This window comes from Perognathus longimembris, chromosome 7, assembly GCF_023159225.1.
Source record: "Perognathus longimembris pacificus isolate PPM17 chromosome 7, ASM2315922v1, whole genome shotgun sequence".
Taxonomy (NCBI): domain Eukaryota; kingdom Metazoa; phylum Chordata; class Mammalia; order Rodentia; family Heteromyidae; genus Perognathus; species Perognathus longimembris.
The window spans coordinates 23,015,193-23,037,378 of record NC_063167.1 but is presented as its reverse complement, the minus strand read 5'-3'; the positions used below and the strand labels follow the sequence as shown (position 1 = coordinate 23,037,378).

The following is a 22,186-nucleotide window of genomic DNA, read 5'->3' as shown; positions in this document are numbered from 1 at the left end:
AATGCACTAGGGCTGGGGATATGGTGTAGTGGCAAGAGTGCTTGCCTCCTATACATGAAGCCCTGGGTTTGATTCCTCAGTACCACATATACAGAAAACGGCCAGAAGTGGCACTGTGGCTCAAGTGGCAGAGTGCTAACCTTGAGCAAAAAGAAGCCAGGGACAGTGCTCAGGCCCTGAGTCCAAGCCCCAGGACTGCCCCCCCCAAAAAAAAAGGAATGCACTATATAAAAGGGAGTTTTTCTAATGGTGGTGGTGATAGGCATTAAGCATATAAACACACAGCCAGCCTGGGCAGGAAATGTCCATGAAACTCTTTATCTCCAACTAACCACCAAAAAGCTGGAAATGGAGCTGTGGCTCAAGCAGTAATGAGCTAGCCTTAAGCACAAAAGTTCAGGGACAGCATCCAGGCCCTGAGTTCAAGTCTTAAGATGAGAGAGAGAGAGAGAGGACTTCAGAATCTGACTCCTGTGTCTGCCATTCATTGGGACCCTAGAAGAGATAAGGATTGTTAGGAAAATTAGTGCCCGGCTATCTCCAGTGGTAGATTGGGGTGGGGGGGGTAATTTGTTTTAAAAGACAGGATCTCACTAGGCTCTGGTGGCTCACATCTGTAATGCTAGCTAGGAGTCTAACATCTGAGGATTGCTGTTCGAAGCCAGCCTGGGCAGGAAAGTCCATGAGATTCTTACCTCCAATTAACCCCCAGGAAACTGGAAGGGACCCTGTGGCTGGTACAACACCAGCCTTGAGCAAAAAGGGCTCATGGACAGTTCCCAGGCCCTGAGTTCAAGCCCCACGACAGACAAAAAATAAAAAAATAAAATAAAAACTTTTAGTGAGAAAAGGAGAAAGAGTAAATCTCTCTTTGACCCTAAAGGAGGATTTCTCAGGGTGGTGTCCTCACACTTCACAGCAAAATGCCTGAGCCCCAGGAGTAACGCAAGTTTTTCCCAGGGAGCCGTGGCCCTTTGGCTATGGATGATTGGAGTGGGAAGGCCTCACTTTGGGAACAGCTGCTTCAGGCCGAGGACAGGCTGCCTTCTCTGTCTCTGCAGAGGCTTGGCTTTAGCATCTACACAAAGCCCAGTTTCCTCCCCTCTGTTTTATTGTTCCCTAGCTGGCTGTTCTTTGTCACTGGGAACCTTGGGTGCTCCTCAGAGTGGGAAAGATGGGGTGGCATCAGTGGGAACAACAGCAGTTACGTGGTGCATCCACACGTCAGAGACTTGAAGACTTGGCTAGTGCCGAGGAGTCACTGACCTACTCAGAGGGGATCTCTTCTGTCTTGTCTAGAGCTGAGAATGAAGCGGAGAGCATCAGACAGAGGAGCTGGGGAAACGTCTGCCAGGGCGAAGGCTCTCGGGAGCGGGATTTCTGGAAGCAATGCAAAGAGGGCCGGACCGTTCATCCTTGGTAAGCCTCTCGCTGGCAGGGGAGTGGGTGTGCTGGGGGCAAGGGCCAGCAGGAGGGCTTTCCATGATCTGACCTGAAAACATCATTGTGGGGTGCCCACCTGCAGTTTTTGGGTTCCTGACCAACCCCAGACCCATGCTTCCCATGCTTCACTTTCACTTGAAAGTGGAGTGTACAGTAGAAGATCCTTACATGAGTCTCAGCAGAGAATCAACTGTCTCTTCCCTCAGAGGTTCACATGTGAGCCCCAAGAATGGCCTTGTGCCCACAGGAAACACAAGTTGCGTTAGAACCCAAGACCCTTCATCTAAGGCGCTATCTGACCATCCCATATAGCATAGTTAACTTCACAGGGCTTTTTTATGTTGCAGCCCCCAAACTTTTTACAAAATAGGCACAGAACTCCTGCAACACTGGGCTTTCTACAGGATTTCACAGGCTGCTTATGGCCAGGGTTGCAAATCGGGGTGCACCCCAGATCTGCATCAAAGACTGGGTGTGACTTCAGCTTTGTAAGATTGTTTCAGCATCAGGCACTCAACAAATAGCTAATAATGGTGCCTACTATTCACCAGGCCGGGGCTGTTGCCAGTGATGCAGCAAGTGATAAAAATAGTTAAGTCTCTGCCCTCATGGAACTTAACGTATTTTTCTGTTGGGAAAAGAAAGAGTAAATAGAAGACAATCACTGAGCTAGGTCAATGACTCACACCTGGATTTTCTTCTATTCAGGAGGTAGAGACAACCAGCCCAGGCAAAAAGTTAGTAAGACCCCATCTTAATTTAAAAAAAAAGCCTGGCATAATGGTTCACCCCTGCAATTACAGTTGTATGGGAGGTATAAGTAGGAGGATTCAATCTAGGCTAGCCCAGATAAGAAAAAGAAAACCTGGGCTGGGGATATGGCCTAGTGGCAAGAGTGCCTGCCTCATACACATGAGGCCCTGGGTTCGAGTCCCCAGCACCACATATACAGAAAATGGCCAGAAGTGGCGCTGAGGCTCAAGTGGCAGAGTGCTAGCCTTGAGCAAAAAAGAAGCCAGGGACAGTGCTCAGGCCCTGAGTCTAAGCCCCAGGACTGGCCAAAAAAAAAGAAAAAGAAAACCTAAGACCCCATCTGAAAATTAACTAAACCAAGTCATAGCAAGTACAAAACCCTAAATACGAACTCTACCACCACCAAAAGGAAAAAGAGAGACAGAAGCAGAGAGAGAAAGGGAGAGCGTGAGGGAAGATCAGTACTGGTGCTACTGGGTGCGAAGGGCCTATAGATAGAGAAGGGCAGCCAAGAAAGGCCCGTGTGAAGAAGTAACATTGGCAGATACCAAGCTTGAGAAGGAGCAGCCATGTGAAAGGCAGGAGGAACAGCAAGTGCATAGAAGGGGAGGGAAAGCAGGAGGAGCCTCCTAGAGCATGGCAGGAGAAAGGACAGAGCAGGGCAGGCAGGAAGAAACCATGCAAGGCCTTGGAGGCCAAATCCCGATAGAGTTTGGGTTGTATGTGGAGAGCAGTGGAGAACTGCTGAGCTTTTCTCACAGCAGCAGTGCTGTGACGCCATCTGACCTGTGCTCCAAGAGCATAGGCGGGTGCTGTCACAGGACAGTGAGCACTGTGGTCCAAGAGCTGAAGCCAGGCAGTGCTGTCAGAATCTCCAGGAAAGCCTATTAAAGCTGTAGTGTTCTGCATTGATCCCTAGGGGTGCCAGAGTGGCTGAGTCAGAGGGACAGTGTCACCCTGGGATCTCTTATCTCACAGATGGGCTCCAGAAGGTCCAGCAGCACCCAGAGTCAAAAGCAACTCCTTGGCCTGGGAATGTGGTTTAATGGTGGAGTGCTTGTCTAGGTTTGATTCCTCAGCACCACATAAACAGAAAAAGCTGGAAATGGGGCTAGGAATATGGCCTAGTGGTAGAGTGCCTCATATACATAGAAAAAGCCAGAAGTGGTGCTGTGTGGCTCAAGAGGTAGAGTGCTGGCCTTGAGCAAAAAGAAGCCAGGGACAGTGCTCAGGCCCTGAGTTAAAGCCCCAGGACTGCCCCCACCCAAAAAGAAAAGCAAAAACAAAAAGCTGGAAGTGGCTCTGTGGTTCAAGTGGTAGAGTGCTAGCCTTGGGCACAAAAGCTCAGGGACAGTGCTCAGGCCCTGAGTTCAAGCCCTAGGACTGGCAAAAAATAAAAACAAAAAACACCTCCTTATTTGCTGGGTGCTGATGGCTCACGCCTATAATCCTAGCTACTAGGGAGGCTGAGATCTAAGGATTTCAGATAAAAGCTAGCCAGGGCAGGAAATGGCTGAGTACTAACCTTGAGCAAAAAAGGTCAGGGACAGTGGCTAGGCTCTGAGTTTAAGTCCCAGGACTGATGCACACACTCACAAACCTCCTTTTGAGGAATGGACCAACTAAAGCCAGGTGCATCTCAGGCAGATCTACCATTTTTGGGAAGTGAGGCTGTGAGAATACTCCACCAAGAAACTTGGTTGGTGAAGTCCAGTGGGCATGAACTCTAGTACCCTCTTAAAGAGAAGACGTAGTCAGAAGACCATGTGGTAACATAGGGCTGTGACAGCCAGGGCTCCTGAAAAGTAAGCCAGCGGCCCTCTCTGCTTTAGGTCCCCGTCTGGGCAACTCACCAGTGCCGAGCATTGTGCAGTGTTTGGCCAGGAAAGATGGCACAGATGACTTCTATCAGCTGAAGGTAAGCAAGGGATGGGGTAGGGATCCCTTGGGACCCAAGGCCTCTCCTGGCAGCTGCTCCTCCCCACTCTCTGCCTTTATACCTGCATCACTGTGAGTGAATGTGTCTTCTTCCTGCAAAGCTATCAAGTTTACAATCTCATGCAGAACAAATCCTGCTTTATCTGTGCCTAAATAGAAATGTGATTGCATCATGAAAAGTGTTTCACTGTCTCGTGGTAAGAAGTGAACATACTTCCCTTGCTCCAACTGTTCTGTCATGTAGAAGGGGTTTCCCCTTTTCTTTTCTCTTTGTGCTTCCCTAAAGATCCTTACCCTTGAGGAGAGAGGCGAGCAAGGCATAGAGAGCCAAGAGGAGAGGCAGGGCAAGATGCTCCTGCACACCGAGTACTCTCTGCTCTCCCTGCTGCACACACAAGATGGCGTGGTCCACCACCACGGGCTTTTCCAGGTGAGTAGCCTGTCCTCCTCTCCTTCCAACCCCAGCTGACCCATTTGGGGGCCATATCCATTCGGAACAGTTCTTGGCATGTGAGGCCTGGCGTCACTGCCCATCTGGCTGAAGACCCTGGGCAAGATCCATTAGAGTTCAGACTGGGGCCATGTTTAGCTGCTGCAGTGCCCCTGTGGTGATGATCTTGGCCTAGCAGGAACCCACATCCCACATGGCTGACATCTTAACTGTGGCCAGGCTTTCTTTGAAGTGCTGGGGGTTTTGTTGTTTGTTTTGTTTTCAGGGAAAAAGAAGGAAAGCAGGAAGTTATTTAAAGAGTTTCTTGTCAGGAATTGACTAGGCTGGAGGGGAGAAGAGGGCAATGAGGAAGAATTGGACCACCTTTAGATCAATCACCACTGTTGTTTTTGGTCCTGAAGTCCTTTTGCCTGCCTAGGCATTTCAGTTTGTACCTCAGATGTCCTTGAGCTGCTGTTGTATGGCTTCAAATAAGTCATTTCAGGTCATCAATCTGAAATGTGTATAATGGGGTAATGAGAGCAGCGCCTGCCTCTTGGGCAGTTTGCAAGATGAGTGAGCGTGGAAAGCACCACACAGTGTGATACACACTCATCACTGTTCCAAGCAATAAGAACTCCTATTAGCTGGATTTCCTGCCATGAAATAAATGGAAAATGCCTCCCGTGCGCACATTCACACCCTCTCAAGGTCTTATTCTTAGTTTTCAATTAGCAGCAACTCCAAAAATTTAAATGTTTCCCTTAAACAAGAAGGAAGTCAAGGGGCTGGGAATGTGGCCTAGTGTAGTGTTTGCCTAGCATGCATAAAGCCCTGGGTTTGATTCCTCAGCACCATATATATAGAAAAAGTTGGAAATGGCGCTGTGGCTCAAGGGTAGAGTGCTAACCTTGAGCAAAAAGAAGCCAGGGACAGTGCTCAGGGCCCCGAGTTTAAGCCCCAGGACTGGCAAAAAAAAAAAAAGTGTTTCTAGCCGGGTGCTGATGGCTCACACCCATGATCCTAGCTACTCAGGATGCTGAGATCTGAGGATTACAGTTTGAAGCTAGCCTAGACAGGAAATTCTGTGAGGATCTTATCTCCAATTAACTACCCCCCCCCCAAAAAAAAAAGCTAGAAGTGGAACTGTGGCTCAAGTGATAGATCACTAGCCTCGAGTAAAAAAGCTCAGGGACTGTTCTCAGGCTCTGAGTTCAAGCCCCAGGATCAGCACCAGAAAAGGGGAAGAAAAAAAAAAGCCACAGGCACCAGTAGCTCACACCTGTATCCCTGTATTTCTAGCTACTTGGGAAGCTGAGATCAGGAAGACTGTGATTTGAGGCCAGCACCAGCAGAGGCATATTTCAAGACCCCTTCTCATCTAATAGCTGCTGTGGTGTTTTATACCTGTCATCCCAACTAGATCATAGAAATTGAGATAAAGAGAATTGAAGTTCAAGTCAGCACAGGCAGAATTTTCCCAGCTATAACAGGAAGCCTAAAATAGGTGAATCTCATCCAGGCATGTACTCAGACAGGAACAGTACAGACCGGCAAAGTGGCTCCAAATGGTAGAGTCCCTGCTTACCAAGCATGAAATCCTGACTTAAAACTCTAGTACCACAGGAAAAATAATAAATAGTGCAAAAAAGGGCTGGAGGTGTGGCTCCATACTACAGCACCTGCCTACAAGCATGAAGCCCTGGGTTCAAACCAGCACCAGCTCTAGCTCTCTCTTATAGATTAAGAACCGGGAGCCAGGTACTGGTGGCTCATGCCTGTAATCCTAGTTACTTAGAGGATTGAGATCTGAGGCTCATGGTTGGAAGCCAGCCCAGGCAGTAGTACATGACCCTCTTATCTACAGTTAATCACCAAAAAGCTGGAAGTGGAGCTATGGCTCAAAGTGGTAGAGCAGTAGCCTTGAGTGAAAGAGCTCAGGAACAGTGCCTAGGCCCAGATTCAAGCCCCATGACCAACAACAACATAAAATTATAGAGCCAGAGTCTTGGAAAGGGTATGCAAACTGCCACATCACCCACAGTTGAGATGTGGTGGAACTAAACAAACCCAGTCATTTAAGGCCACAACCATACCCTTAGCTTTCCAAGAGGAAAGCTGCTGTCTTACACACAAAGAATACTGTGTGATCTTCTAGAATTGACCTCTTTGTAACTTCCACCATTGACATTAGACAGGAAAGACATTGGTAATAGCTGGAATCTAAGAGTTCTGTGGAGAGAAATTGCCCCTGAGCCCTGGTTTTGCTGCTTCTGAAGCAAAGTGGGCTAAAAGGGCCAGTTGGCTTTAAATCCCCAGCCTGGCCCAAGTCCTTTGCAGTATGATCAAGGCATAGACCTTCACCTGAGATGCACTTGGCATGTGGCAGCTGAGCAGTACTGAGCTCCGTGAGCGACCCAGGCCTCCAGGCTTGCTTTAGGCTCTCATTGGTTTGAGTAACCACTTCCAGAGGAGAGTCTCACACCCTTGGCTTTGGCCTACTAGGTCCACAACCAAGCCTTGGTTCTCCTTGTCTCCCAGGACCGCACTTGTGAAGTTGTTGAGGACACAGAATCCAGTCGAATGGTTAAAAAGATGAAGAAACGCATCTGCCTTGTCTTAGACTGCCTCTGTGCGCACGACTTCAGTGATAAGACTGCCGACCTGATCAACCTGCAGCACTATGTCATCAAGGAGAAGAGGCTCAGCGAGCGGGAGACCGTGGTCATCTTCTATGATGTAGTCCGGGTGGTGGAGGCCCTGCACCAGGTGAGGCCCTGCCCCCTCTCCCCCCCCCTCCCCCGGTCTTCCTAGCACTGTGGCTCCTTTGTACTCTGCCTGGGAAGCCAGGAGGGCCGCACATGCCACAGAAAGCCACCTTTCCTGCTGCTGCTTACATAAGGCAGCTCTGTCCAGTGGAAAGCTGGTGAACAGCAGGTGCTCCAGGTGGGCACAGTGCTTCAGGCCCCTGAGGTGGTTCTGGAGAGGGCCCTCGGGGCAGTCCAGCAGAGCCCCACCAAGTAATTCCTCATCAGTCCCCAGCTCCAGGATAGCTACAAGGTGCCTACCCAGTAGCTGTAGCCTTGTAGAATGAAGGTGTCACATCCCCAAGGTCAGGCACAGGAAAGCCTGAGCCTGGTTTCTTAGTGACAGGAAACAGCATTTTATCTCTGACCTATAGTCCCAGGATGACAGTTGGTTCCTTTCTAAGGGATAGTCCATGGAGAGAGAAGAGGGAGAGGAAAGGGAGAAGAGGCTCCCCATTAGCTGCTGCCCTGAGGTGAGAAGGAGTGGAGGAAAGAGCCCAGGAGGGGGCACACCTTATCCCTCCAGACACCCATTTAGTGAGGCCTAAGAGTTGTGTCGCAGGGTATTGCTGTCTTTTTTGCCTTACCTCACTCTTGTGGTGCAAACCATCTGCCCATTGGTTTTCAGAAAAACATTGTGCACAGAGACCTGAAACTTGGGAACATGGTGCTCAATAAAAGGTAAGATTCTGTTTCTTCTTCTGTGCTGTGTCCTTGGGGGTTGGAGGAGATTGAATCCCCTTGCAGATTCTGACTCAAAGCAGCCCCGCCTTCCAAAATCCAGAGCTCGGGGCAGATGCTGGCATTCGTCTGTTGCTGCATAGGAATATGGTGCTTTCTGAGACTGGGAGTTTAGAGCCATAAAAGCGGCTGTGGAAAGGAATTTGAGTAGGCTCCCTGGCTATAGTGGGTGCTCATCAAATGACTATAACAATGGACAAATGGATTAAAGAGAGCAAGATTGGGCCTTGCTGCAGGTTGGGCTCCTCAGAGAACAGATCATGGGCTGTGAGCTGGGGGTGCTGAGTGGGCAGGGCTGTGGAGAAGGAGGCAACTTGGCTGAGAGAGAAGCTGAACTACAAGGATGACATGGCAGGGCCTTGGTGAGAAATCATGGGAGCCGGAATCCTTCAGTGGACATGGCCTTGGGCTAGACAGCTACTTTTGGCCACATAGGCTTCCTAGAAAGGGACTTAGGACTTACCTGTGAGTAGTCAGCAGCCAGCATTTGAAGTGTCAGGGAGAGCATTTCTGGAGCTTGGAGAGGATCTATATGCCACTCTCCAGCATCCTCAAGGAGCTCGCCATCACTCATCCTGACATATAGGGCACAGGCTCTTGGGAGTAATCTGGGACAGGAGTAGAGGAAGACCAGCCGTTCAGGGGCTCAGGAGTAATAGGAAGAAGTACTGTTCTATGGGTCATCACAGTCTTAGAAACACAGGGTTCCTTCCCCTGCCCTTCTAAGCCTCTTCCCTTACCCCTTACCTCCAGGTAATCTGGAAGGCTTACAGATGGCAGGCAGCACAGGTTCACAACAGAAGTGGCCTAGTAGTGATTTGTTCCGTGATGTGAAGAGACTAGCCCAGGAGAGTGTCCTGAGCCCGCTATCCCTGTAAAGTATCAGAAGCCTCAGTGGTCCAAGAAAGGAAGCTGGGGGAAGGTGGGGGAGTACTGAGGGCTTGAGTCCAAAACACTGTTAGAGCGTGCTGTGTATTCAGTGACCAAGCTGGCCTCACTTTCCCATCACCTTCCCCTAGTTCTGGGGCTATAAACCCTTCTCTAGGCTACAGCCCCTGCCCCATGGGGCTTGCCATATGACAGAACTGACAAGAATACAGGTATCCCATTGAGGACAGCATTCAGAGCAGACTCTGCCAGCTGAGTCAAATCTACAAAGGATAAACAAGTAAAGATGTGCCAGCCTGAAACAGTAAAGAGATGAGATCCTTACCCTTTCATGCTCTGCAGGGAGGAGGGAAGGAAACAGGAAATTCCAGAGCTGCTTGAACCCCATCTGGCTGAGTGAGTTAGAGAAGAGGAAAGAGCAGGATGTGGGGGTCAGACTTGGCTCACATCCCAGCAGTGCCTCTTGTCCTAGAGATGATGAGAGTTCACTTACTGAACTCACTAAATTCACTCACTGTGAATTTATCGACTGTGGCACCAGCACTTCTTTGCACAATGCTCATCTGTGGAGGAAGAGATGACCCTACCTGAAAAAATGGGCCTGAGACTCGGATAAGTCGATGCAAAAGTGCCTCGCAGGAGTCAGCCCATCCTAAGAACACCTCTTGTGCTGAGATGAGCTGAGAGACAGGAGACAGGAGGACCTAGTGTTCGCTGCCCTCAGGAAATGAGGCCTGTTGCTGGTGAGGGCCCAGGGGCTCCCCCAGCCCTTCCTCTGAATTCAAAGGGAAAGTAGCTGTTAGTACTTGCTACTTCAGCCCTCAGCTGTGGAGAGCATATTGTCTTAGAGCAGCTGAGAGTGTTAGTGCACATCTGTGGTCCCAGCACTAGGGAGGCTAAGGCAGAAATTCTGGGAGATTGAGATCAGCCCGGGCTGTATAGCAAGTTCCAAGTCAGCCTGGACTACAGATTGAGACACCCCTGCCTGAAAAGACAAAAGCAAAGAAGAGGGAAGAGAAGGGGGAGGAGGGAAGGAAGAAGAAAGGAGGGGTAGGGAGAAAGGGGGGGGGGAACCAAGAGAGACAAAGTAATTTTTTTTTTTTTTTGAGCAACTAAGTGCATCCGACTGCAGCATCTATATTTTCTCCAGTTGGGCTAGAGAGCCCAAGCCCTCCATAGCAGCCTCTTTTGGGCTCTACATGAGCATCCCAAGCGTTGTCAGGGACGCATGCAGTCAGGGCGTCTGCCCACTAGCTGTTTTTGATGCTGGTTGGGGTGCAGTCAGAAGGTTGTGCCTCAGAGCCACCAGTGTAGCTGAAGCCACACTGCTCCGACTACAGAGCATCAGTACCTCTCTCAGACTTTTCCTTCATGTGAAGACGGACTTCTCTGGGTCTCAGAGCAGACAGAGGTTCTGAAACCTTCCATTTGAAGGCAGGTGCTCAGGTTTAAGGCATAGCTCAGTTGGTAGAGCGCCAGCCAATGAGCAAAGCGTTAGGTACAGAGTTTGAGTGCCAGTCTCACAACAAAAGGAAAATGAAGGCAGGATCTCAGTAGGGGGCATGAGAATATGGAACCAGGAGCCCCGCCGCCGCCGCCGCCATGTGCCAAGGGTGTCATCATCATATGTCTCCTTTTTTTTGTCTGAGACCAAGACTTAAACTCATTACCTGATACTTTCACTCTGCCAGTTGAGCCACACTTCCACCCCTCATGTCTCCCTCTAAAGCCTTACCTTCCCCCTCCTATAGTCAGGGGCTGACCTGGAAGATCTCCAGCTCTTTCCTACCCACCCTGCCGGAGATGATGGAGCCAGCCAGAGGCAGGCAGACTAGCTGGGCTGTGCGCCCCTAAGAAGGGGGACAAGGAGGAGTGTCTGTGAGGCAGCCAGGGCTGAAATCTGAAGTCCTCTTTTGGGGTTAAGTGAAGCTGGCTGTGGGCTCCTCCTCTTTCCTCCTTCCTTTTAGGCAGGCTTGTTGCATACCAGTTCCTAGAAAAGGAGAACACTGTGGTAGCCCAGAGGCCATAGCTGGAGTGTGACTCACTCGGAGCTGCCCCTGCTGACGCACAGGCCCCTCCGCCCTCACTGCCCTCACTCTCCCCTCAGAACCAGCCGGGGGGTCTGGAACTCCCGGGGAGCTGTGTGCCACCCAGCTGGTGTGGGCGGCAGTGGCAGGGAAGAGGAGCTCTGCCAAGCTTCAGGAGGTCTCGGCTCTGACCCTGTTGCTTCCCACGGAAGACTAGGCAGCCCCAGGGCTGAGCAGCTGCTGCACAGAGGGTTGGAAGTCCTGCTGGCAGGGTTGAGTTGAAGCCCACCTCCCCAGCACCGGTGCTCCCAGCCGCCACGTTTCTCCTGGGCTCCTCACTGGAAACCTCTGCTGGGTGTGCCAGTAGAAGAGGAGAGGGCACTGGCAGCTTGCTTTGTGTGAGCGGCAGGCTGAGTGCCCTCCCTGGGCCATCTTGTTACCTTGGCAGAACCAGCCCCATCCTGAGAGTCAGGCACTGGTACTTTGCCTGTCTCACAGATGAAGAAACTGAACTTTACCAAGATTCATAAGGCAAGAATGTAGAAAACCCAGGACTAGGCCCTAGGAATGAGTCCCCTCCCCTGGACTGTCCACCTTCCGGTTTTGTGAGCATTGGAGACTGCGTTTGTGCTCCTTAGGACCTGTCCGGACCAGACGCCTGAGCAGGCCAGCGTCCAGCACAGTGACATGGGGTGTGGGGACTAGAGCAGCCTGCTTCCCTGTGCGCGTGACCCGTGTGACCCTTGCTGAGACCTTTTGCCTGACTCTGGCTCTTAACTGCCCCACAGGCCACGGGGCAGCTTTGTATAGGGCACCCGTGGGACTCCCGCAGCACACTTTTCTGTTGAGAACACAGAAGACCGCCTGACCTTTGTTTTGCACCAAGCCCTTTGCCAGCAGAATTCCCCTTGATCGCTGAAGGGCTCTCAGCCCCTCAGACGCAGCTGCTGGGGAAATCCACCCTTAGCCCCACACCCTGCGCCTCTGAGCAGATCCTTTCCCCACCTGAGACTTCACTTTAGAAAGACATGCCCTGAGATCTGTGTCGCTTCCCTCCCCCCAGCCGCCATGTCCTGCTGGCTGGCACGGGCCAGCACGGCCAGCTAAGAAGTCCCCTGAATGGCACAACCCCTACCTCCAGCTGTGGTGTAAGGGCCCTCTCTGGAGACTTCTTGGAAAGGCTGAGCCCACTACTGCCTGCCCCACAGCCTCTTGGGGAGGGGGAATCTGGTTTTCTAGGTCAGGACAGAAAATGAAGCACAGGACACGGCATGAATCAGCCTGGATGGAATGAAAGGAAAGAGTTGGGGCTGGCATTGTCAGCTCTGAGGTCCAAAAGGGGCTGGACCTGACCTGGGCTTGAATCCTATTCCATCGCTCACTAGCCATGTGACTTCTGTGCCTTAGTTGTACCTTCTGAATGGGGCAGTGAGAAAAATCTCCCCTCAAAGGCTGTTAGGAGGGGTGAATGGAAACAGTCGACTCCCTCTTGCTATGAGCTGAACTGGTCATGAAAAGGAGAATTGGCAAAAGAGGAAAGAAGTACGATGAGTACTCAAGCTAGCTCTGTGTTTGTATGAATTCAGTTCTCCCAAAGCGTTTAGGAGTACCCCTGCTGTGCCAAGGGCCCCCTGGAGTCTGGGCCCAGCTTGACTGAATGATCTTCTGTGCTCGCCCCTTCTGCCTGTGATGATCACATTCCTCTCCTGGCTCCACGTTAAGCAGCTCCCAGCCAGGCCCTGCTGCTTCAGATGAGGAATCCCAAGAGGCCACACAGTATCTGGCCATCCTATCGGGGGCAAATATTGTTGGGAATGGAATAGGGAATGAACTGCGGTGGATAAGCGCTTGCCAGGGTTCGTTCCTAGCACCAAAAAACAAAAACAAAAAACAAATCATCACAGAAAATCCCAGAAATTAGGAATACAGCAGCGTTGCTGAGCACATGGTCTAATTCATTCCTGGGACTCGGTGGGGTGGCCTCCAGGTGAAGGTGCTGGAGGGCAGCGTGGCCCCAGCCTGCCATACTCCAAACAGTACCTGTGTGGCCAGGCTTCACCCACCGTGTATGTCCTCCTGACAAAGCAGGTGTACTCCCTCTGCAGAGAGATGCGTTCTGTGCATGAGGCCCCAGGCCAAACCCAGCACTTTCTGAAAAGAGGAAAGGCTGACTTTAAATCCCTGTTAATCCAACCTTGCCATCCATATGACCTCACCAGCTCATGTTGATTTCTTCCCTGGAGTGAACTTCCCTTCTCAGTAGCCCCATCTCTAGCTGTACAATTCCTGGGGACCTGGGAACCATCGCTCTGAAGAGGGGGCCATTGGTGCTCTGTCCCCCAGCAGTTGAGTTCATTGCTGCCCAGCTGCCCTGCATCTATCCTCACATTCCCTGCCAAGAAGTGGGAAGAAGGCCAAGATTTGGTTTGCTCCTGTTTGCAAATGTTCTTCTTCCTTCTAACATAGAGAGCACTATCCAAAAAGTTGCCCAGAAAAATCCCCCCATCTTTCCCATGCCAGGACCTCCCTCGTACTGAGGTTTTAGAGAGATTGTGTTAGGGTGTACTATTGCTCTAGGGTGCACTGTGATAACTCCTGCTAGCTGGGATGACGCAGGCTTCTTGTTCTCAGCTCTGTGCAGAGCTAATTGGATGCCAGGGCCTGGGCCCCTTGGAGAGACCTTGGAGCCCACAATGGATGGGCAGTGCAATCAGTAGTGGAGAATAAAGTATGGGACTAGCTTCCATACTCCACCAGAGACGAGTGGCTGCACTCAGTTTCCTCCTCTGCACAGCTGTGGGACTGGGTGAGAAGGAGGTATAGCAGGTTCACTCTGCAGGGAGGCCTTACAGCAGGAAGAAGGCTAAGATCCTTCACTTCTGCTGGACTTCTCCAACACGTGTGAATGGGGGAGTCAGGCTACATTTCTCCATCACTCCCAATCTAGAATATCATGTTCTGGGCCCGAGCTACACCTGAGACTCAGCCAGAGCAACAGGTTCAGGGGAAGCCCCTACAGGCCCAACTGGATTGAAAGGAGCTAGATGCTCTGTTGGGTGCTCAGCAGGCAGCCAAAGGGGATATGGGTCACATTCCTGGACCCATGTGTGGGGATAAGCCTGCCCAGCTGTGTTTGTTCAAGATGGGGGGCTGGCCCAGCAGGGTGCCTGGCTCTCACCTGGCGTTCCCAGCTGTGGACTGTTAGGTCAGTTTACACTCTGCCTCCCTTCCTAGGACCCATCGGATAACCATCACCAACTTCTGCCTTGGAAAGCACCTTGTGAGCGAGGGGGACCTGCTAAAGGACCAGAGGGGGAGCCCAGCCTACATTAGCCCCGATGTGCTCAGTGGTATGTGTGGACGCCCTGGTTAGGGTGCTAGGACTTCACAATGGCCCAACCAATACCTCCTTGGGCAAAGGCTTTGGTTTAGTAGAGAAGCAAGATACCTTGGTAAAATAATGCATGAAGTTAGAGCTAGTACAGGAAAGGAAGGATTTCCAAGAAGGCATAGAAAATCCATGTAGGATTTTCCCAGGAAATAGCGTTTGATCTACATTCTTAAGAACTAAGAATTATGGGGCTGGGAATGTGGCTTAGCTGTAGAGTGCTTGCCTAACATGCGTGAAATCCTGGGTTCGATTCCTCAGTACCACATAAACAGAAAAAGCCGGAAGTGGTGCTGTAGCTCAAGTGGTAGAGTGCTAGCCTTGAGCAAAAGAAAGTCAGCTCAGGGATAGTACTCAGGCAAGGAGTTGAAGCCCAAGGACTGGCAAAAAAAAAAAAAAAAAAAAGAACTAGGAATTATGTAAAATATAAAAATATATAAGGTTCAGTTTTTGTGGATGTGTTGTGGGTTTTATTGTGCTGGTCGTTGGCCTTGAACTGAGGGCCTGGGCCCTATCCCTGAGCTTTTTTGCTCAGGGTTAACACTCTACCACTTCTACCACTTGAGCCACAGCTCTTCTTCTGGCTTTTTTCTTTTTTCTTTTTTTTTCTGGTTAATTGGAGATAAGAGTATCAAGGGGGCTGGGAATATGGCCTAGTGGCAAGAGTGCTTGCCTCGTATACATGAGGCCCTGGGTTCGATTCCTCAGCACCACATATGCAGAAAATGGCCAGAAGCGGCGCTGTGGCTCAAGTGGCAGAGTGCTAGCCTTGAGCAAAAAGAAGCCAGGGACAGTGCTCAGGCCCTGAGTTCACGGCCTAGGACTGGCCAAAAAAAAAAAGAGTATCAAGGACTTTCCTGCTTGGGCTGGCTTCAAACCATGATCCTTAGACCTCAGACTCCTGAATAGCCAGGATTACAGGCGTGAGCCACTGGCACTTGGCTTAAGCCTTTGTTCTTTGCAAAACACCTAGTCTCTAGCATTCAGTTACAACAACAGAAAATGGACTGAAGCACTGTAGGACAGAAGGAAGAATAAAGGTTTATTCAGCTCACACTTCTAGAGGCTGATCTCTGGTCAAGGGACCACATCTGGTAAGGCCTTCCTCAGTCCTTGCTGTTGGAAACTCCCTGAGGTCACACGCCACATCACATGGCAAGAGGGGTCATACAGGGACAAAGCCAGAGCCCGACAAGTTTGTAACAGACACAGGTTTTGTAACCCGGGAGCTTACTGACCTAGTCTCAAGGGAGTGAAATTTTAGTGAGCTTTGGTAGGAACATTCATAGTATAGCACAGATAAAGAAACTGTAGCACAGAGAAGCTAGCGACAAATGCCTGAATTTCTGAGTTCACCACGGGCCCTGAGGCTCTGCAGGCGGAGAACTTGCCTTCTAGCAGGGCTTCTAGGGAGCAGCAGAGGAAAGGCGGCCCTAGCTGGTGGTAATCTGTGTTGTGAAGGAACCAGGGAAGACAGGGAAAGGGATGGGGATGGGAGTGACTGCCTTCTCCACAGCCAGTTTCACAAATGTAACTGGACCCCTGTTCTGTAAGCTGGCCTGCTGGGAGCGAGAACTGCAGACCCAGGCTCCTCCCCTCTCCAGGTCTTGCAGTTTGGAGAGGCACACTGGCCAATGTACAGAGCAGGGCTGGTAGACAGGCTATGCACAGCCAGTCACTGTACATCCTAGTGAGCCATCCCAGGGAGCTGGATCTCCTGGGAAGGAGAGAAGGATACCAAGGAAGGGGGAGCCAAGGGGATCTGGGTGAGGTGTTGGGTGGACAGGCCCATGATGGAGCTGCCTAACTGAAGCAGTAGGCCCACAGCAGGAGCATCCGAGAGCAAGTCCTTCCATTGAGTATGTGCATCCTCTGTCCCTAGGCCGGCCATACAGGGGCAAGCCAAGTGACATGTGGGCTCTGGGTGTGGTACTCTTCACCATGCTCTATGGCCAGTTCCCCTTCTACGACAGCATCCCGCAGGAGCTCTTCCGTAAGATCAAGGCTGCTGAGTACACCATCCCTGAGTGAGTCTCTAAATTCTGGGTGAGGGGACAGCACAAAGAGGTCCCAGAGTCCTGGGGAGGCTAGCCTCAGGCCCTTGCTGAGCCTTCTACCTCTTCTTCTCCCTGGCCAGGGATGGGCGGGTCTCTGAGAACACCGTGTGTCTCATCCGGAAACTACTGGTTCTCGATCCCCAGCAACGCCTGGCTGCTGCTGATGTCCTGGAGGCCCTCAGTGCCATCATTGCCTCGTGGTAAGTGGTGAGCACAGGGCCATGAACTCACCTAGGCCAGAAGAGCAGAGGCAGGTGTCCAGGTTTCCCAGGGCAGGGCTGAGAGGGGGCAGGCCCAGTGCAGGCTGTGTCCCCCATGCCCCTCCCTGCTAGCTGCAGGTAGGACTGCCTCACCCGGTTCTCCACAAAGTCCCCAACAAAAAGAATTTCTCCCTACACTGGATAATTCAGAGACCTGTAGGAGTCAGTCATGTTAGGCAAAAGATAGCTGGCTGGACCCAAAACCAGGGGCTTCCCTGGGCAGCTTAGTCTGGAGTTGGGTGGGGGGGCTGGCCTCTTTGGGGCTGACCTGTCTACCTACCCTGCAGGCAGTCCCTGTCGTCTCTAAGTGGGCCTTTGCAAGTGGTTCCTGACATCGACGACCAAATGAGCAATGCAGACAGCTCCCAGGAGGTAAGGCGGGGAGGGGGGAACAGGCTGCCAGCCCCCTGGTGGCACTGGGCCTCCCGGGCCTTCTTCCTCAGCCCTGAGGAGGAGTGGAAGCCGCCTGCATCCTGCCTGTGTGCAGCCCGGCCAGAGGCCCTACAGCCTGTGATGGGCGGCTGAGGCAGGGGCCAGTTCCTTTGAGGCCCTCTGCTGCAGAGGCTTTGTATGGCTCTCTCAGCTTCTTCTTCCTGCCAAAGTCACTTTTCTCTGCCCCTCTGACTCACTAGGTCCTCTCACTCCTCCTGCTTTTTCATTTTTTGTATGATTCATTTATCCCTGTTTTCCCTCCAATCACTGCACTGGAGAAAGTGCTGGGCCTGGGTGGACAGAAACCTGAGTTGGCAGGTGGTTCCAGGGCGCCCCCTGGAGGGAAGGCTCCTGGGAAGGCCACCAGGCCTGATGTGAAAGGACTCTCACTCTTGGAGCTTTAGGCAAACAGTAGTTAGAAGGAGCAGCAGTATGTGGGACCATAGCAGAGCCTCCCACCCTTGAAAAGAAAGAGCTCCAGTTCCACCCCAACTTCCACCGTCGCCAGGCTGCCGAGCTGCTAAAATAGTCATTGGTGGCACTTGTAGACAGAGCCTCAGTCCTCCCTACGGCTTATATGACCTACGTTCATTCTCTGTGTGTGTGTGTGTGTGTGTGTGTGCATGCGTGCGTGCGTGCACACGCGCACTAGTCCTGGGGCTTGAATTCAGGGCCTGGACACTGTCTTTGAACTTTGAATATTTTCTTTTTTTTTTTTTTGCCAGTCCTGGGGCTTGGACTCAGGGCCTGAGCACTGTCCCTGGCTTCTTCTTGCTCAAGGCTAGCACTCTACCACTTGAGCCACAGCGCCACTTCTGGCCATTTTCTGTATATGTGGTGCTGAGGAATCAAACCCAGGGCCTCATGTATACGAGGCAAGCACTCTTGCCACTAGGCTATATCCCTAGCCCCTGAACTTTGAATATTTTCATGCAAGGCTGTCACTATACCACTTCAGCCATAGCTCCACTTCTGGCTTTTTGGTGGTTTATTGGAGATAAGCGTCTCTCAAACTTTCTGCCGAGGCTGGCTTCAAACCCATGATCCTCAGATCTCTGCCTCTTGAATAGCTAGGATTATATGTGTGAACCACCAATGCCCAGCTATGTATCTTTTTTTTAAATTAGCATACATTAGTTGGATGTGGGGGGGAGCGATTATTGGGACATCCCACACTTATCTACAATGTATTCCGATCAACTCTATCCTGATCCCCCTTTTATCACTCTCTTCTAACCCAGTCCCCACTTCCTTTTTTTTTGACCAGTCCTGGGGCTTGGACTCAGGGCCTGAGCACTGTCCCTGGCTGCTTCTTGCTCAAGGCTAGCACTCTGCCACTTTAGCCACAGCGCCACTTCTGGCCATTTTCTGTATATATGGTGCTGGGGAATCGAACCTAGGGCCTCATGTATACGAGGCAAGCACTCTTGCCACTAGGCCATATCCCCAGCCCCCCCCAGTCCCCACTTCTTAAAACCATTTCCATGAGGCCTACATCCTTTTCCCCAGTTTATAAATGAGGAACTGAAGGTTCAGAGAGGCAAAATGATTTACCCAAAGGTGCACAGCTCAGAAGTAGAACTGAGCCCTGACTCTTTAGTATAGAGACCTACCACTACTGATTCTATCACCATCTACCTGTGGGCTACGGGGCTCAGCAGGGGCTCGTGGGTGGGGCTGAGATAAAGAAATGGGATTACCCAGGTACTAAGGCCCCTGGCCCTGCTCCTCCTGGGTCGGTGCTTTAGTCAGCAAGGCCAGGGCCTGTTGGCTGGTTGAAGCCTTCATGGACCACTCAGTACCTAGCCACACAGATCACAGCGTGTGGTACTGAGGGGGCCAGGCTCAGAGCCAGGTTTCCCTCACCCTCTGCTGTTGTCTTCATCCCCACCCTCGGCCTTACAGGCAAAAGTGACGGAAGAGTGCTCCCAGTACGAGTTTGAGAACTACATGCGGCAGCAGCTGCTGCTGGCCGAGGAGAAGAGCTCCATACACGAGGCCCGGAGCTGGGTGCCCAAGCGGCAGTTCGGCAGCGTGCCACCGGTGCGACGGCTGGGCCACGACGCGCAGCCCATGACCTCCTTGGACACAGCCATCCTGGCACAGCGCTACCTGCGGAAATAGCGGCTGCAGCCAGAGCACCTGCCCCAGCCCCAGGCCCAGCGTTCAGGGCTCGGCCCCACGAGCGCTGGACTCTCCCACGCTGCCGTGGGGCAGGGCAGGGACAGCCTAGGTCACTCGAGTCAGCAGAGGTACCACAAAGCTATCTTTTGGGATGATTGCTTGATTGTTTGGTTTTTTAATCTGAGAAGCGTAGATAACTAATCTGCTTTTAATCATGACATTTTAATCTACCTCTGTCTCTTTAACCATGCTGTCTCTGGACTAAGTGACAGGAGGAGGAGGGAGCCCACCTACCCACCTAGGCCCTGGCTCCGGGGCACTGTCCCCCACAGTCCAAATAAGCTCAAGGAGCAGCTCGCTGCTGGCTTCCCAGTGAACGCCCTCCAGGCCTCCCTCCCATGGTCCGTGCTTCTGACGCCACCCTTGGCCCAAGCTCTGGAACACCTTCACCTCATCTTATGCCGAATCCAAATATATTTATTTTTTTACTGAAATCAACTTCTCTCCCATCTCTAGGTGGCTCAGGCTGGGGCTAACTCCCCTCCCCCCCATTCCCAGCCTGACTGGATAGCAGGGGTCCATGTGGGCTCCCTCCTCACCCCCAGGCACAGAGGAGCCCCTTTGCTGGCCCAGCCTGCCCGGCCCTCTGTTTCCGGTGATGGGAGACCTTTCTAGACTTCCTCCTTTCTCTGTCTCAGTAGCTTCTCCGAGGTGCTGCCTATGGAAGCCCTGCTTCCCTCTCCAGCCTTCCCGTGGCACCCAGGTGCATGTGGTCCCCACATAGTAGACACGCTGGGAAGGGAGCGGTGGTGGGCTGGGCGGCAGTGCTCTGGGGCTGGCTGCTCTCCTGCTTCCCCACCCTGTGTTCAGAGGACCCGCCATGGGCATGTCCCCTGCCGCCCCCACCCCAGCACACATGTGGTGTCTCCTCTAGCAGACCCTTGCCAGGGGTCTCCATGGGGGTCAGAGACTTGGGGGGACAACTGTAACAATTGGGGGCCTGCCCTGCCTGGATCGAGAACAGCCCTGCTGCCCTTTTGAGCCGAGATTTTGAAGTGGATGCCCGTCTTGCCAGAACTGCTGTTCTCACCAGAATGACCACCTCTTCCCACCCCTCACTGGACTCCGCCCAGCCCAGTGCCAAGCAAAGACCCACGTCCAGAGGCCCCTCCTCCTCCTCATGTACCCTCAAAGAGGCCAGTGTCCCCTCCAGGTAGCCCAAGGCCCTTCCTGCCCATTCTTGCTTCCCGGCAAGGAGGTGACTGTTTCTAGAGTGTGAGCTGTCTCCTTTCATTCTCCCCCCTCCCCAAAAGCTGACTCACTGTGAGTGACCTTGGGCAAGTTCCCAAACTTCCTTGTGCCTCAGTTTCCCCATCTGGAAAAAATGGGGCCACCTCTTGCCAGCAGTAGCAGGGCTGCCCACGCCCCTCCGTCCCCTTGTCCCCAATCCGGCACTTGGGCGCCTTGTGCCTCTGCCTCAGTGGGTCTGTGGGAGCCCTCCTGAGCCCAGCACTTCCTCCCTAAGCACCGGCTCTGCCTCTAGCCCAGCTGTCCAGCCTCTTGAGAGCCAGGGGCGGGGAGGCCTCTCTTCTGTATTTATTTGATGAAAGTCTCCTAAGGGAGCAGAAGTGCAGTCAGCATGGGCTCCTGGCCCTGAGACTGCCCTCTGGTGAGGCTATGAGGCCTAGCCAGGGCCACCTGGACAGAGCCCTGGCCCACAGCCTGCTGGGCTCCTTGGGCCTGCGTTCCACTTGTGGTCTTTCTCCTCCTTTTCAAAGCAATACCCTCAGGTCTGCAGAGCCTGTCAGCAGCCCGGCTCCTCCCAAGCCAGCGCTGGCTCTGGCGGCCTTCGGCGAAGCCAAGGAGAGGAGGTCAGGTCTGCCCTCACTGGTGTCACACACTGAGAGAAGTCCTGTTGTAAAGAAACAAAACAAAACGGAAAAAGTCACAAAAAGTTTGTATAAAGACGTATTTTTGTACTACATGAGGACTCTTCCTGCATGTCAGCAATAAAACTTCCTGATCTGGAGCCACAATGGTCCACCGTGTGCGGTTCTTGCTCTGCTTAGGTGCCTCAGCCCAGCCGCCCTCGCCCACCCCGCTCCGGCAGCCACCGGATGTTCCCACCTCCTGCCTGCAGGTCCTAAACCCCGGGATCCAGTCAGCCCAGCACGGCCAGGGCAAGCAGAAGGGTCCCACAACTGCCGCATCTGGAGAGCGGTGCTTCTCTTTGTTTTTTCTTTTTACCAGTCCTGGGGCTTGAACTCAGGGCCTGAGCACTGTCCCTGGCTTCTTTTTGCTCAAGGCTAGCACTCTGCCACTTGAGCCACAGCGCCACTTCTGGCCGTTTTCTATATATGTGGTGCTGGGGAATTGAACCCAGGGCTTCATGTATGGGAGGCAAGCACTCTACCACTAGGCCATATTCCCAGCCCCAGAGAGTGGTGCTTCTCCCAGCAAACCCCCCAGAGTGTGGACCCTAACAATAGGCTGCTCTGCTCTCATGCCGGCCAAGGACCTGGGGTGAGGAGAGGCCAAGCCCGGCTATTTCCTGGACTGCCTTCCCCTCCATGGGAAGCTGAGGGGGTGCCTTCCTTCCTTCCTTCTTTCCATCACCTAAATTTAGACTGCAGATTGTGCTTCCTTAGCTGTCAAGCTGCCCCTTCCCCTTCCCCTTCCCCTCATGCCCAATAATAGGGGGGTGGGGAGGGTAAAAACAAAACAAGCTGGCAAAAGTCCCTTTGCAGGTAAGCAAATGAAAGAGAGTGCAGCTCTCCTCCCATGGAAGAGCACCTCAATTCCCTGTTCCCTGCAGGCCCCCAGCCCTGGACCCTGGGCCTACTTCTACCCCCAAGCCCCACAGCAGCCAGGTGGTCTGGGCAGCACATCTGGCACATA

General features: G+C 52.4%; 1 protein-coding gene across 1 annotated transcript in view; it reads left to right on the top strand.

Annotated features, from left to right (window-relative positions):
- Positions 1 to 21,324, top strand: part of Stk40 (serine/threonine kinase 40) — a 42,318-nt gene extending 20,994 nt beyond the window's left edge. The window contains exons 2-11 of the mRNA XM_048350910.1: positions 1,300 to 1,419; positions 4,029 to 4,114; positions 4,421 to 4,564; positions 7,106 to 7,333; positions 8,000 to 8,052; positions 14,262 to 14,377; positions 16,298 to 16,442; positions 16,553 to 16,672; positions 17,020 to 17,104; positions 19,070 to 21,324. Coding sequence (XP_048206867.1) covers positions 1,308 to 1,419; positions 4,029 to 4,114; positions 4,421 to 4,564; positions 7,106 to 7,333; positions 8,000 to 8,052; positions 14,262 to 14,377; positions 16,298 to 16,442; positions 16,553 to 16,672; positions 17,020 to 17,104; positions 19,070 to 19,288 — 1,308 coding nt within the window. The 5' untranslated portion in view covers positions 1,300 to 1,307 and the 3' untranslated portion in view covers positions 19,289 to 21,324. The remainder of the gene's footprint in view (positions 1 to 1,299; positions 1,420 to 4,028; positions 4,115 to 4,420; positions 4,565 to 7,105; positions 7,334 to 7,999; positions 8,053 to 14,261; positions 14,378 to 16,297; positions 16,443 to 16,552; positions 16,673 to 17,019; positions 17,105 to 19,069) is intronic.
- The last annotated feature ends 862 nt before the right edge of the window (positions 21,325 to 22,186 follow it).